The sequence below is a fragment of the Periplaneta americana genome, chromosome 3 (assembly GCF_040183065.1).
Source record: "Periplaneta americana isolate PAMFEO1 chromosome 3, P.americana_PAMFEO1_priV1, whole genome shotgun sequence".
Taxonomy (NCBI): domain Eukaryota; kingdom Metazoa; phylum Arthropoda; class Insecta; order Blattodea; family Blattidae; genus Periplaneta; species Periplaneta americana.
Window position 1 is genome coordinate 115,832,188 of NC_091119.1, and position 14,874 is coordinate 115,847,061.

At 35.9% G+C, this 14,874-nt stretch overlaps 1 protein-coding gene across 1 annotated transcript in view; it reads right to left on the minus strand.

The window, feature by feature from the left end:
* Nucleotides 1-14,874, minus strand: part of LOC138695710 (fatty acid synthase-like) — a 183,340-nt gene that overhangs the window by 105,239 nt on the left and 63,227 nt on the right. Inside the window, exons 11-16 of the mRNA XM_069819825.1 lie at nucleotides 11,349-11,578; nucleotides 7,071-7,375; nucleotides 3,660-3,804; nucleotides 2,860-2,976; nucleotides 1,911-2,013; nucleotides 1,278-1,535 (exon numbers count right to left, since the gene is read on the minus strand). Of these exons, the coding sequence (XP_069675926.1) occupies nucleotides 1,278-1,535; nucleotides 1,911-2,013; nucleotides 2,860-2,976; nucleotides 3,660-3,804; nucleotides 7,071-7,375; nucleotides 11,349-11,578 (1,158 nt within the window). The remainder of the gene's footprint in view (nucleotides 1-1,277; nucleotides 1,536-1,910; nucleotides 2,014-2,859; nucleotides 2,977-3,659; nucleotides 3,805-7,070; nucleotides 7,376-11,348; nucleotides 11,579-14,874) is intronic.

The window sequence follows — 14,874 nt, forward strand, 5'->3', positions numbered from 1 at the left end:
GTGCCAGGCTTCTCTAGAAGAAGAGGGACGTCATTTTGAGCACCTTATGTAAATAAAGGTAAGCTTAATCTAGCCACATTACTTCTTAATTCACGCACAACTCAGGAGAGACAAGCCGGGCCGTGACGCGGCAACTGTGCTAGGCATATGCGGTAGACGTGCCGTGGGAGATGTGAATAGGCGATTGCGTCGTACGTGATAAACCCTATATAAGACTCCCACGTTGCTTCTACGTGGGTGGGTGTTAGGTATTATGCAGAAATGGTTACATTACAGAAATGACATCGAGAGAATTTCAATAATACTATGAAGAACTCGTTTTGTCGCCTCATTTTCTCCCAAGATTAACCAGAATCTGATCCTCGTTCTTTGTGCAAAGCTAATGTTGAAAAAATTCAGCTGGCTTTGCAACAAAAGAAGAATTTGCCATTTCACAATATTAATAGGGCAGATCCAATACTTTAGTTTTTAGTCGGTCTTGTAATAATAATAATAATAATAATAATAATAATAATAATAATAATAATAATAATAATTTATTTTAGCTGGCAGAGTTAAGGCCGTAAGGCCTTCTATTCCACTCAACCAGCAAAAAAGTGTATATACATATGCATGAACTTACAAAGAATTCAACAATTTGATTTAGATGAGAGTTACATGTATACAAAAGTTATTTACAAATTAAACAACAAAATACTATGAACTATTAATTAAACACTGAAATAAACTGTGTAGCAGAATTAAACTAAAATACATAGAATGTTAATATATTTCAAATAATATTAGATAATAGAAAGAGATTATTATGAGACAATTAAAATACAGCACAATCAGGATGATGTCTAAAGAAAAAAGTAACAATGTAGTCAGTGATAGTTTAAATCAGTATGATTGGAGTGAAATGCTAATAAGGTTATCTTTTAAGCTGTTCTTAAAGGTGTTTATTGTCTTGCAGCCCCTAATACTTTGTGACAAGGAATTCCATTGACGCGAGGTGGATATTGTAAAAGATGATGAATAACAAGATGTTCTATGAAGAGGTATACGCTTGTAGATAGAAATAGAGAAAAATAGTACTGTACAATTGAAAATAACTTTATATTAATATCTTCATCGTAAACGTTCGTTTTTTCTCAGAACTGTAATAAAGATTCTGATTACGAACAATATGAAAAAGTTTCTCATAATTGAAATTACAAAAATGTAACTCCGATATTCAAGCACAAAAAACAAAACAAAAGCACGTGGCAGAGTCAGAACTTGGCTCCGATACCTACCATGGCCATCCACAGAAACAAGGCTACGAAAAATTCTCTGGTAGTTATAGCCACGCAGACGCAGTTCCTTGTAGATGTCGTGGGAATTCAGTTCAGTCAGGTCGTTTCCAAAAGACTGTTCGTAAAGTGGCAAGGGTACCATCTCATCGTCATTGCCTTCAGGTATTCTCACCAAACCAGTCACCACTTCTACTCCACTTTCAACCACTTCGAATTTGCCACTTCCCTTCTGTACCGTAATGAAAAACTTTATACTTCCTGAAAGCACAAAATTATGCCGATCAGTCGTATTATCTAATTTGAAAATTAATAATTTAGTACTTCTTTTGATTACACTACAGTGATCGATAGGGTATGGAGCCACAAAGGTAGGCTTTGTTTTATTCTTGCTATGAGAAGCGACATTTATCTTTTTCCCATAAAGATAGATTGTGTATACATTGTCGAGTGTTTGTAAAAACTAGGGTCTTGTGCAGTGCTGACCACATGTCCAAGGACTTCTACTATTCGTAATTTCTAATAATATTTATATAATAACATCAACATTATTTAGTAACAGAATGATTCTTTTCAATAAATGTTCATGTTTGTGATCGTAGTTTTGATTAATTTATTAATGAATAAATAGCTTACCTTCTTTGGGTATATTAGTAGCTCTGTGAAAGCGGACATTCTCAAACACGACTTTTGTATGTATCTGACCCACCATCAGCCCCAGTGACGTCCAAACAAGTTCCTGCATAACAGAACGAGTCATTACTTCAACTTCAAGAGCATTTTATAATACAGTCGCTAAGACTAAACGGTACGATTGCGAAAAGTAGGAACCCCGCTGGTCTGAATGGGGATGCTATACTTTCATAAAGCAAAAATTAAAAATTTAGGGAATATTGATAAATTGTAACAATTGAAGGGGATGTACAGCAGGGGAGGTATTTTGCGCAATTAAACTCCAAATGTACAAGAGCGTGTACGGTAATCCTGATAGGTCGAACTTCGCGAAACACTCTGTATACAACACTGACGATGGAGCGCCTGTATTGTACTATGATTCATAGTTTATGCGCACTGCTCACAATACTACCCTGCTAATGCATCCATGGCTAACGAGCTACGTTATGCATCGACGTGAGGTAATAGATGTACCAGAAGAAACTACTCGATCCACTGTAGCCTACGTTTGGGAACAAAAATGCGTTGCCTGCTCATGTAATATAATTCTCTAATTTCGCTGTGATGATGTAATTATTGCACTTCCTAAATTTTAACAATTAAATGTAAATCACATGCACAACGTATCCCAATCTAACCATGACGTTGTAGGAATTCAGTGACAGATTACCTCCTCCATTTTAATATGTGAGAGACGCAGCGCCAGTAGTATCCATCAGCTTCTTGACACTATCATATGCCTTGTATAACTGTATAGATTACAGTCTTACAAATAAATAACAAATAAAATGAGTATAAAATCCCACTTATGTAACAGAACATGAACATTGCAATAGGCAGTCCTTTTCAAAACATTTACCATACCAAGACTAATAAAACTTCGATAACATTATTATCGCTGAAAACTTACAATGTAACCCATCGCAGGAAACAGATTCCTTCCATCGATGACATGTCCAGATAAATAATTAAAATTTCCATCTTCTAATGAGATCGAGACACATCTGTCACTGGACATAAAGTTTTCCTGAAATTAAAGGAAAGAGTTTTAAATTACGTAACATGATTATAATTATGAGAACTAAAAGAATGAGATTAGATTCATTTAACCTAAAGGACATTTTAAAAGTTTTACAAGTAGGCAATCGTGAGTGAAGGCGAGGATAATATCCTAATATACCATGCAAGAAAGAACAATTGCTTGTTTCGTTTCTCGAGTCGAAATGATGCAACGCAACATATTTCATGCTCAACTCATACGTTCAGTAAGAGACCTTATACTTTGAAACATCCATTGCAGTTAGTTTTCTGTTAATCCACAACAAAGTTAAATTCGAAAGTCTTAACACTAATGACAAAATTTTTCTGCATACAGTAAGTGAATTTCTGTTTCTGCAAATGTATACTTTTAAAATGTAGTGAATAACGAACATTGTTAGAAGTGATCTAAAATTAAGAATTATTAATTCGACTTTGAATATCATTTACGTCAGACATGCAGCAAGTAATGAGACATTATGACAAATATTACAATAAACTCTTCTGGGAGACTGCTCACAACCAGAAATTCTGAAGCAATAGAAAACCTGAAAATGTGAAAGCAAGTACTTTATAGCAGGTAAGATATTTGTTTGGTTAAATTTAATAGTAGGCCTAATTGAAAGCGTAAATTTCCGAGTTTTCCGCTTTACACTAAGGAGTGTGATTTACCTGTTTCCGAAACAGTGAGACATGCCAATCTTCTGAATGATCCCACCGGACGAGAGGCGAGATCATTGGAGTTCCCCTACTAACAGGATATTTCACAGATGGGTACAAGTTTGTCAGCTTCGGCTGCAGGCCTATTTCAAATAACCTGCCGCAGAGAAAATAAAACCACAAATTTAGATAATAATGTTCTTCACTACAGTAGCAAGTTTTGGTCATAATAGTGAGGCATGCTATTCCTAGAGAGGATGAAGTAAATTTGAGGATGATGTCCAATTAAGGTAGGCCTACTTATTCTATCGGGAGTTTATCGTGGCTAAAGCAGGGTTTATTCTAAGCATTTTTTTCTTCAAGTTTACAGACTGAAAAATGTCGGAACGGATGCAATGCGTTTGCGCCAAATTTGTAGTTTTTTTTTATAACTGAGGACTACGGATATACAATTAGGGGAGTGGGTTTGCACCGACATTCTGTCTAAATATCTTGGGTTTCTTTTTGTAAAGTTGATAGAGGCAGTGCACGAAATCTGGTGACATGCGCATAGTACCCCTCCCATCTTTCTACTAGTGCACGATTTCCAGATAGCGGATTTCGAGGTTGCTATACATGAAGCAATTTATTCAATATGGGATAAGGCAACTCCACTCTTGGGCTGTCGGTTTCATCTTGGCCAGGTATGGTGGCGTAAACTACAGAGTACTGGGCAAGCAAGAGTGTTCAAAGACAATTCGTCTCACTCTGGTAAGTGGTTTACATAATGTTTTGGTTTTTCCTATTTACTATTTACCTCTAGGTGGTTGTTTTTTTTCATATGACTAAGATTAAACCAACATGCCCAAAAATGGAACAGTTTAGAGACCATCTTGTAGATTACTACATTTTTTTTACGAAACCGCATGCCCTGCTACAATATGGGCTAGCAGACGTCTGAAATTACTCACACAACCAACGCTTGTGAGGCGTTTCATAGATAATTCAACGTCTTACATTTTAAGGTAATTCCAGTTAGAAAAAATATATTCAAACAGAAGCTTATTTGAAAATTAATAGAATGGGCATGCAAGTCCATAAAATAAGAAAAATAGAAAACCACATGATTATTCGAGTGCCAATCCGCAGTCTGGGAAAGTGAGATGGAAAATTGTGCCCTAACATCGAAACATGGTACCAACCTAAAACAAAAATGTTCTTGAATTTATGTTAGTGGCCCAAACACTTAGAGCACTATAGCAAATGGAGCAAGAATATTATGGCGCTATCTCAAATGGCGCAAACATGATGCACCTAATGCCCCTACCAGAACATCCGTGACATGGGGTGTACACGACATCGCATTCTCAAAATAGTAAAACGGAACATTACATTGGCAAGGAACAGGTATATGAGTAGGCAATGTCTGTGAAACTGAGAAGTGTTTTCTTTCTATTTTATTTCAAGGCAAGTTCTCCCCTGTATGTTTTTCTATCTGTTCCATGAAACAAATCCAGTAACTTCACCTTAGAGAGTGGGTTCCAACTTTACTATCGTCAGCAACATTTTCTTAATTGACTTAAAAAGAGCAATGATAGTTTCAATTGTCCTTGTATTAGCCTGGATTACGATTTGAATTTGTTTGAACGTAGAAAATTAACACATTATGGAAAAAGGCACTGTCGGAATAGTTACGATCAATCTAATAAGTTTGAAAACCTCAAGCATATACAAATATTTTGTTATCACTAGACTGAAGCACATTGAGAATGGATCATTTCCCAGACCTCCACTAAACCCATTTACCTATTTTAGGAATATGAAACGTAACGATGAGAATGTGTGTGTCTATTATTTCCTTGTGACCAGAAAAGCTTTATGGCGCTAAGGAAGACAGGGAGCAAGCCTTACACATAAAGTGCATACATTTTATCTTATCTTCCACGCTCGCACGTGTGCAGTTGTGCTGTGCACTAGCGCGTCCTCTCTACAACCGCGAGTGTGGTAAGATAAAATGTACGAATATACACAAAATACCCGCTGCAGTTTTATTTCCATCACCTTCCATCAGATATGTAAAAAATCTGTATTACACTTCTTTATTAGGCCAACTTTTGAAATTAATTTATTTTATAACATTGCTGGCATAAATTGAATATTCACCTAACATGACATGTCTGTATTATTTCCACAGGTAGCTACATCTAATGTGCTTTTGCACATAAGTGAAATAAATTATATATGCTGAAATATAATTTTTATATTAAATATTATCGATTTACATAATGGAGAGCGAAATTATTACTCTGCTCTCTGATCGGTTTCAGCAGCTTGGTAGGACTTTCCTTTCTAGCATACGAAAATGAATAAATTTATTTTATATACACTCTTGCACCATTCTCTTACCTCTGACAGCTCGTAATATTTGGAGCGTTAAATATGCTACAAGATGTATAGAATCAAATCAAATTTTAAAGGAATAAATGAAAATGAGATTTTAAAAGTACTTTGTTTCATTTCAGTATCACACACAGAGTTTCTCGCCCTGAAACCGCCACTGACTATTATTTCACAAAGTAAAAAAAAAAAAAATGTCTCTTCACCTTTAAAAACAACTCAAGGAGTAAAGAGTGCTCCATATTGGCTTCAAGAAAAACTTGAGTTATCAGGTGACATAGTTGAAGAGAATTGGATGCCGATAGCAATCTGATTTCTATGTAATGTTGCAAGCTATAATTTTAAAAAATTGCTTATATAACGACGCGTGTGAACTAAGAAGTTAGGCCTATCTAGTATCTTTGGAATAAATTGGTGACAGCGGAATGGTATTTGTCGAGACAAATCTAAGCCATGGAATTACGTGTACGTCATTCGTATTCTCGTGAAACCAAATGCATTCGCGCGCCGTAGCTCATAGTAAGAACTTTATGGTGGGGATAAGCGAACTAGCTAACTTCCAAGTCGAAGCGTAGAGAGGGAGGGAAACCTCTCAGTCCACTTTTTCCTTCCCCTCACGTGCAGGTAGGTTTCACGAGATAACGAATGACCTATAACTAAGTCATGTGAACAGCCAAAACAAATGTTAGTCTATTTAAAAATCGTCGTACCAGTTAAATAACTGTTAAATTTTATTCAATTTTCCCTCCTTCACATGCATGGAATTGTCCTCGGAGATTCGCGATTACCGTGCTGACGATTCGCGGGTTCAAATCCAGCCAAGAACCATGGATTTCAAAGAGCGATAAAAACCTTAGAATGGGAGATCTGTGTCCTACTTTTACAGCATATAAAGGATCCTGTACCTGGTAAGAGGATCCAGGCAGAATTTGCTGGATATTTCTCACCCACGTTGAAGTTAGACATCTAATAATCGCTGCATTATTAAATACATTACTACTCTCGCTATAACTGCACATTTGTGGATATTCTGTATTGGACACGTACTTGCCGAGAGCAACGAGGAGGAACTCTGTGCAGTCAGGATGTCCTCTCTGCGTGAGGGCGATGTTGGTGATGGTCTTGGCTAGAGATCTGTGCAGAATGGCCTGCAGCAGACCGTGTGGTGCTATTTCTATTGTGATGGCGTTGGCAGGGATGTGACGCGATGCCTCTTGGAACAGCACTGGGCTCAGCAGGTTATTGGTGTGGTACTGAGCTGGTGAGTGTGTTGCTAGTGGAGTGCTCCAAGCACTCTGTGGTACTGAGGAGCTCACCCACTTGGGAGACCGGGGCTTCGAATGAGGAATACTCTGCAATGTGCAAATAAAAATACCCTGTCTGGTCCTGATTCTCTAGACTTCACTATCGGACGCATAATTTGGTGGATAAGCACAGATAGAACAGGCAGGTAAAATGTCAATATCACTTTCTACTCTTCCATAATACGAGTATATGAAATCATTTGAAGTCGGAAAATACACAAATTTATAAACAACTTAAACATTTTTCCCATGTCGCCATCAGATTTGACGTGCTAATAAATTGTGTAAATATATCCCAGCTATTGAGCGACTAGCAGTCGATCTCATGTCAGACATATAGGCCTATAGTCTCTGACCCACTTTTCCCAGTTGCGAGCTTTCACTCACTTTTCTATCTGTTGCTAGCAAGCTGGCCATCTTCTTCTTCAACTACCGGTATGCTACACATATCCCGAGTTCTTGGAAAATAGCTTCCCACGCTTCACTTTTTATGTGTACTATTTGATACAGTTTGTGGTTACTATCCCACAAAATTGTGAAGTTACCATGAAACTTCATTACGTATCAAAATAAATAGAAATATATGCAGTTCAAATTCTATTTTTTTTAATTACTACTTACAAAAGCGAATTACATATAAATCAATTATGGGGCGGAGCGGAACCTTTAACATGAAAATGGTATACGAGTAAAATGTTATTTATAAATAAAAATCAGAAATTTTGTAGACATGTTCTTTAATATGTCCTCTTCACTATGAAGCACAGAGGTTACACATAGAAATGTACAGGGGCAACCAATAACAAAAATAAAATAAAATGAAAGTGGTCTGTTCTGCATCATCCCTGGGGAACCCTATTGATACAGTGTCAAATTTCACACAATTATCTTCCGTTAGGCACCGTATTCAAGGCTTAATTAAAGTGAGCTAATACCAATATCATCCATTCATATCAATAGTAATAAGGGCACATCAAAATATTATCAAATTAAAAAGAAAAGAATTCAATCACGATAAACATCTTTTGCACAGATGTGTCGCGCTATCGATTCCTGCACAAGAATTATGTGCCCAGTCATGGCAGGAGACACAAGCAAGCCATCCTTCTGTCGAACAAGAATACAAGTCACTGCAGTACAGGCCTTCTGCATAACTCTCATCATCTTCACTGTCATCTTCTGCCTTGTTACGTTTTTGCATTTAACTTTAATTTCCTTGTCCCAGGCACGAATATCAACCTTTTTCTAGCTCGTTCTTCCTGTTCCTCCACCTTTCTTTCAGATCTTTTAAAAGCTTCTTGGAGTTCATTTTTATAAGATGATGCTGTCAAAGTCGCAGCATAACCCTCTTTCTCTTTCTTCTCGTATCTTGTGTGTTGATCTTTGTAATGGCGGAGATTTGTTGTGGAGAAACCTGAGAAAATTTGGTCGAAGTTGATGAAGGCCCACATCTTTCGCAGGAGTTAACTCAACCGTACCTTCTTGGTATTCTGAGCTGAGGCTGTAGTCAAGGCGGGATCATCAGTTGGTGCAGACGAACTTACAGTGTTTGTTGAATTTTTTTCAAGAGCCCTATCTGTTGCGCTGATGCCAATAAGCGGTCACCACTAACAATATTATCAAATTTGTTTATTTAGGCCTACATTCCTTTTAAATATCAATTTTTTCATTTACCATCCCAATAGCTAAGACTATTAAATAAATATGAAAGAGTCAGGAGATAATTTAGACAAGAAAAAGAATAGTAATATGCGTTACAAGAGCGGTATGTTGACGTTTTCATGTTCGAGGAAAAGATTGAAAAAGCGAAACGTAGTTGAGCTTTTTTAATTTCCGAGAACATGAAAACAAACATACCGCTCGTGTATCGTACATTATTTTGTGCGAAGATCGTTTATTACATACCTGAAAGAGGAATTTCTAATTAGTTGCAATGAAATCTCCATCTTGGTTTCTGTTCCATGACGGCAACTTTGGAAAACAAATATATCTATCTTCAACATTGTTCCTATAAAATGTTTTCTGTGTTTACTATACTGCAGCAGGCCGTGATATACGTCTGTCTTTTTTTTCCCCCAGTCTATGATGAGTCTGGAATCTTGTTGATTTTTTCACGGCTTCCTTAATGTTACTTGCATTACAAATGCAGTAACTTTTGTGGTGTTGTAGAGTTTACTTAATTTTTTGCAAATATTTAAAAACAATAATTAACAGTGCAATTTAGGTGAAATTGCAGTGGTAAGTTTCCAATTTATAATTATTACTATATTGAACGTCTTTAAAAATAATATGTTAAAAACCTAAAGCAGTAAAATGAATATGACGCTTAAGCGGTAAGAATAGGGAAATTGTTATGTGTGTTACGTTGGGAATACTGAATGTGGTATTTCACACTTACCGCGTATTGGTTTTGTGCGGAAAGCAAGCAAATACTCACGATCTCGCACAAAGGTATTAAACCTATCCCAATAGCTAAGACTATTAAATAAATATGAAAGAGTCAGGAGATAATTTAGACAAGAAAAAGAAAGGTATTAAACCTAGCAAACAATAGTAATGCTGGGGTAGAACGGAACCCTGGTCCATTCCGCCTCGGTCTGTTCTACCCCTATTTTGAGATTAGGTTTAGTTTAACATCCACAAAATTCCTTTCGAAATGAAATAATTCTGAACATGTTAAAATACAGCCAACAATACCCATTTTAAGGAAATGTAAAGAAAAAATCAATAATTAAATACATTTTACGTACCTTGTTAGTAAATATTCATGCAAGTTACAATTCACACAGAAGGATCGAAGAAAAACATACTAAAGGGTTCAACTACAATAACCAAACAATCAAAATGGCTTCTCTTCTTCCTTACCGCTGAAATAGTAATTCCTGAAAGTTTCCTAGAATGCACTATATTTTATTATCTTGTTTTATCTGTTTTGTTTTCATCATACTTCCCGAAAATGGTAATATCTATAATGTGATAACTTGAGCTACTTAAAATCATAATTTTCCTTACTGTGTGTACCTACAAATATTGTGATCATTGTATGCTTTGTACTTCACTATATTATTATTATTATTATTATTATTATTATTATTATTATTATTATTATTATTGTCTCATATTTTCATACTTTGTATGTCTCATTTATTTTGACTTACTGTTGACATTTTGATATGCATTTTCCTTTTTTTCTGTATGTTATATATTATGTCTGATTTCTACTGACTTCTTGTTAACATTATGTTATGATTATCTACTTCAGTTTTGTGTGTGTGCTGTACTTTCTAAATTTGTAGTGTTTTTGTATCGCAGTTTTACTCCTGGTTGAGTGTTAGAGAAGGCGGTATGGCCTTAACTCTGCCAGGTTAAATAAAGAATTATTATTATTATTATTATTATTATTATTATTATTATTATTATTATTATTATTATTATTATGTTACAATGCCAATAAATGGATAGCTCCGTTCCGCCCCGGGTTTCCGACCCGCCCCTAGTTCCCCTATATTTCAGAATTAATTTATACATAGATAGTTAAAATACTGAGAGATATGCTACTGGAGCTAAATGACAGCTGTGAGCAGTATGGGATGAAGATAAGTGCAAAGAAGACGAAGACCATGGTTGTCGCAAGAAAAATAAAGAAGGTAAACTTGCGAATTCTACTGTAAATGAGGCAGTAGAGCAAGTGAACAGCTTCAATTAGTACATACATGTTTCTGCATGACTTATACAGATAATAACATTTTATGCAAACAAGAACTTGCCTTTCGGTAACTTAATTATATAATGTAAAATTAATATTAAGATAGGTAATTATTATCGTAAACTGATGGTTATATTTCCTCAAAATTAGTCCCTGGATCGAAATCATCTAGTCATCTTCTTTTTTCAAAAGAACTCCGCCACACATATGCAATTATTTCCTTGAAGTCTTAGATTGTAAAGAGGAAGAACAAGAAATCGGATAGAATAGATGAAAATAAGGGAGTGGGAGGGAACCTGCATCACGAGGACTCACCTGTTCCAAATACTTGAGCACAGCAGGTCCTGCTTTGGCGATGTGAGAGCTATGACATGCAATGCTGGAACTTTCAATTTCCTCAACGTACACATCTTCTTTCTTCAATATCGTCAGGAACCTCCTCACTGAGTGTTCTGGTCCAGAAATCGCGCACAAGTTTGGTCCAAAATGGCAAGCCACATCGATGTCAGGAGGACACAACTTCCTGGTTTTCTCTTTTTCCAGACCTATAGAGTTAAAATGACCTTGTGTTTTCTTATACAATATAATAAACCCTATTTCACCCTGAGGTATATTAGGGTTATAATTGGCATCAAGATACATACTTTGTAATCAAAAATATTAGTGAAGTGATAATACAAAATAGTGGTCACAGTTACAAATCACATGGATTTTTTTTATTTTTTATTTTTATTTTATTGGGTTATTTTACGACGCTGTATCAACATCTAGGTTATTTAGCGTCTGAATGATATGAAGGTGATAATGTCGGTGAAATGAGTCCGGGGTCCAGCACCGAAAGTTACCCAGCATTTGCTTGTATTGGGTTGAGGAAAACCCTCGGAAAAAACCTCAACCAAGTAACTTGCACCGACCGGGATTCGAACCCGGGCCACCTGGTTTCACATGGATTGTGTAGAACCATGTACATTAGTAAAATAATGACTCCTGTTAAAGATTAATTAGATGCTTGAGGAATAATCAGTGCGAATGATATACAAGAATGTCTAAACGTTTCAAAGTACAGTAAATACACGACTTTAAAAATATAATTAATTGTAGACTGATAAAACAATGTCTAGCTGAACTTATGTTTAACCATATTCTTAGTTCTTTAAACATGAACAGCTGCCAAACTTATTGTCAATATTCACCAACAATTATGGTCTTCAATTAAGTTCTATTACAGTAGTTATAGTCAGATCCCAAATTTTGATAACACATCATCTTATTATCAGTGCGTTACAGACAGTGATGCTGTCTATATGAACATTGTTAGTTTTCCCGTGGTTGTAGAAATATAGTTCATTGATTGTTAATTTTAAATTATATTGATTTTTTGTTTTACGTCAATGTCCAATTATATTTGTAGGGATTTATTACGCAGTTTCACGTCGCAGCTTTGTTTTTTTTTATTTTATTGGGTTATTTTACGACGCTGTATCAACATCTAGGTTATTTAGCGTCTGAATCAAAATGAAGGTGATAATGCCGGTGAAATGAGTCCGGGGTCCAGCACCGAAAGTTACCCAGCATTTGCTCGTATTGGGTTGAGGAAAAACCCCGGAAAAAACCTCAACCAGGTAACTTCCCGACAGGGAATCGAACCTGGGCCACCTAGTTTCGCGGCCAGACGCGCTGACCGTTACTCCACAGGTGTGGACCACAGCTTTGTGGTTTATAGCATAATGCATAAGACTCATATACATTACGCCCATTACAGAAAGCTCTCTGATTCTAGTGCTCATGGGGAAGGACTTTTCTCATGGAATTTCGACCAGTGAATGATACTGGTGTCCTTCCAGCAATTTTGTGAATTTGGGGAGGTACGATAGATATCGAAATCCGGTTATAATTCTGGTTGCATAAACGTTCACCTCTGCTGAATCATGTGAACATGAGGTCAGCTACTAGCTGATTGACCTTGGCTCTTCATGTGATGTTACGTTTCGGATTTAATTTTATTTTAATTCATTACGTACTTATAGTTTTATCAATATTTTGTAAGAATATGGATAAATCATAATATGCCTATTTGTCACAACACAATAAATGTTGGTCTGAGTAGAGCATTTTTGGTTCAAATTAATTTTGTAACCTCTTCACGTTGAGTGGTTTGAAAATCTATATTCCTGTAGAGTCGCTGCAACAATTTTACCTAAGTTGCAAAAACTGGGGGGGGGGAGGGGGAGGGGAAGTTCATGTCCGGTGAATATAAGCTATCAATTATATTGCAAGAGATTTTTTAGTTCAGAGATACTTATTTCAGATTTAATTGGTAAAATGTGTATTTGATTATTCATATCCATTGATGTATGTGTACCTGTTTAGTCAAATGGTCAAATGTCCGAAGTCAGGTCTGGATCCCACAAGTGACACCAACAAGGCATCACTCCTGAGGCAACTAGGCCAGGAGATAATGGAGTAGGGTGGTTAGTTCTTTTCCCCCATCCATTGCATACATCGCTGAATAGTTACATATTACACTAATCAAACTTCAGATGTACACAAACAATATTGTTCTTCCTCTGACACAAATCGTCAAGTGTGATGTACTGCCTGATAATAGATGTACATAGTATGTGCAGGGAATGCTGCTATGTATCAATTAAAAGTTCAGTTCCCCGTTCGACTATGACACTGTGAAACTCTATAGCTTTAATCAGAATAACGGAACGTGTATATTAACCTCAGATCGTTATGACATATCTGCTCTATTGTTAATACTAATCTTAGGTTATCTTGCAAGTAATTCATGCAGATTTGTATTACTTCTAACACTTTTGTCTAAAGATGTTTTGGATTTGAGGTAGGTTCATAATTTTATGTAGAACAATCATTATACTAAACCAAACATACATGAGGACTACACGGCAAGAATGATGAATAAGCATTCAATCGCATGATATTCCTTGTGTTTTTCTTGAGCAGAGGAAGGAGCGGCAACCAAGGAGTTGTCCCCTGCTCTACTACCCTCCTACTCCTGTAGTAACTCGCAGCAAAGAGTTCTCAATGCATAGTACTTTGTTATGATTAGTCGTAGAGTCTATGTTATTTAATGCTTACAATTTAGGATAGGCTATTAATTAACTTAATAACTATTAGAGTAATATAATATATAAGGGAAGACAATGATCGAGTTAAAGAAGAAAACCAAATAAATTGTTATAATATAGCCTAATAGCTATTTATATCAAGTCTTTAATCAATCAATCTTCTTAATGTATCCAGCTGTTTGCTGACAACATAAAGTCCACTATAGTCCACTGTAGATATCAAGTCTTTAATAAGCATAAATTCTTAAGAAAAAAATATTAATATGCTCTAGGTGCTTTGATACAATTAATGCAAAATGTAATAAAGAGACACTAGGTATAGTAATAAAAAATAAATTCATATAATTATAAAAACAAAAGTTCATTGTCTGTTGAAATTATAGGCTTACTTCCTCTTATGAGGCACACTTCTGAAATATTCCTTTGCAGCAGCTAAATTACTTTATAGGAAGTATTCTGATAAGATAAGGGTGTTAAAATCTAACGACATGGACGAAATACCAGTGTGTTTGACAGCATTCATTTCTTTGCATGGGATCTCTTACAAGCGCGTTCAGGTGCTACAGAACTCTCTTCAGTCTACGGATATGCCACCTAAAGATAATCATCACAACAAAATATCTGATGATGTCTTCGAAAGTGTGTTCAACCACATTAAATCATTCAAATGAAGGAAAACCCATTATGGTCAATCAAAAAGTGATCGAATAGGCCTATATCTTCCCAACAATCTCAACATAACAAAA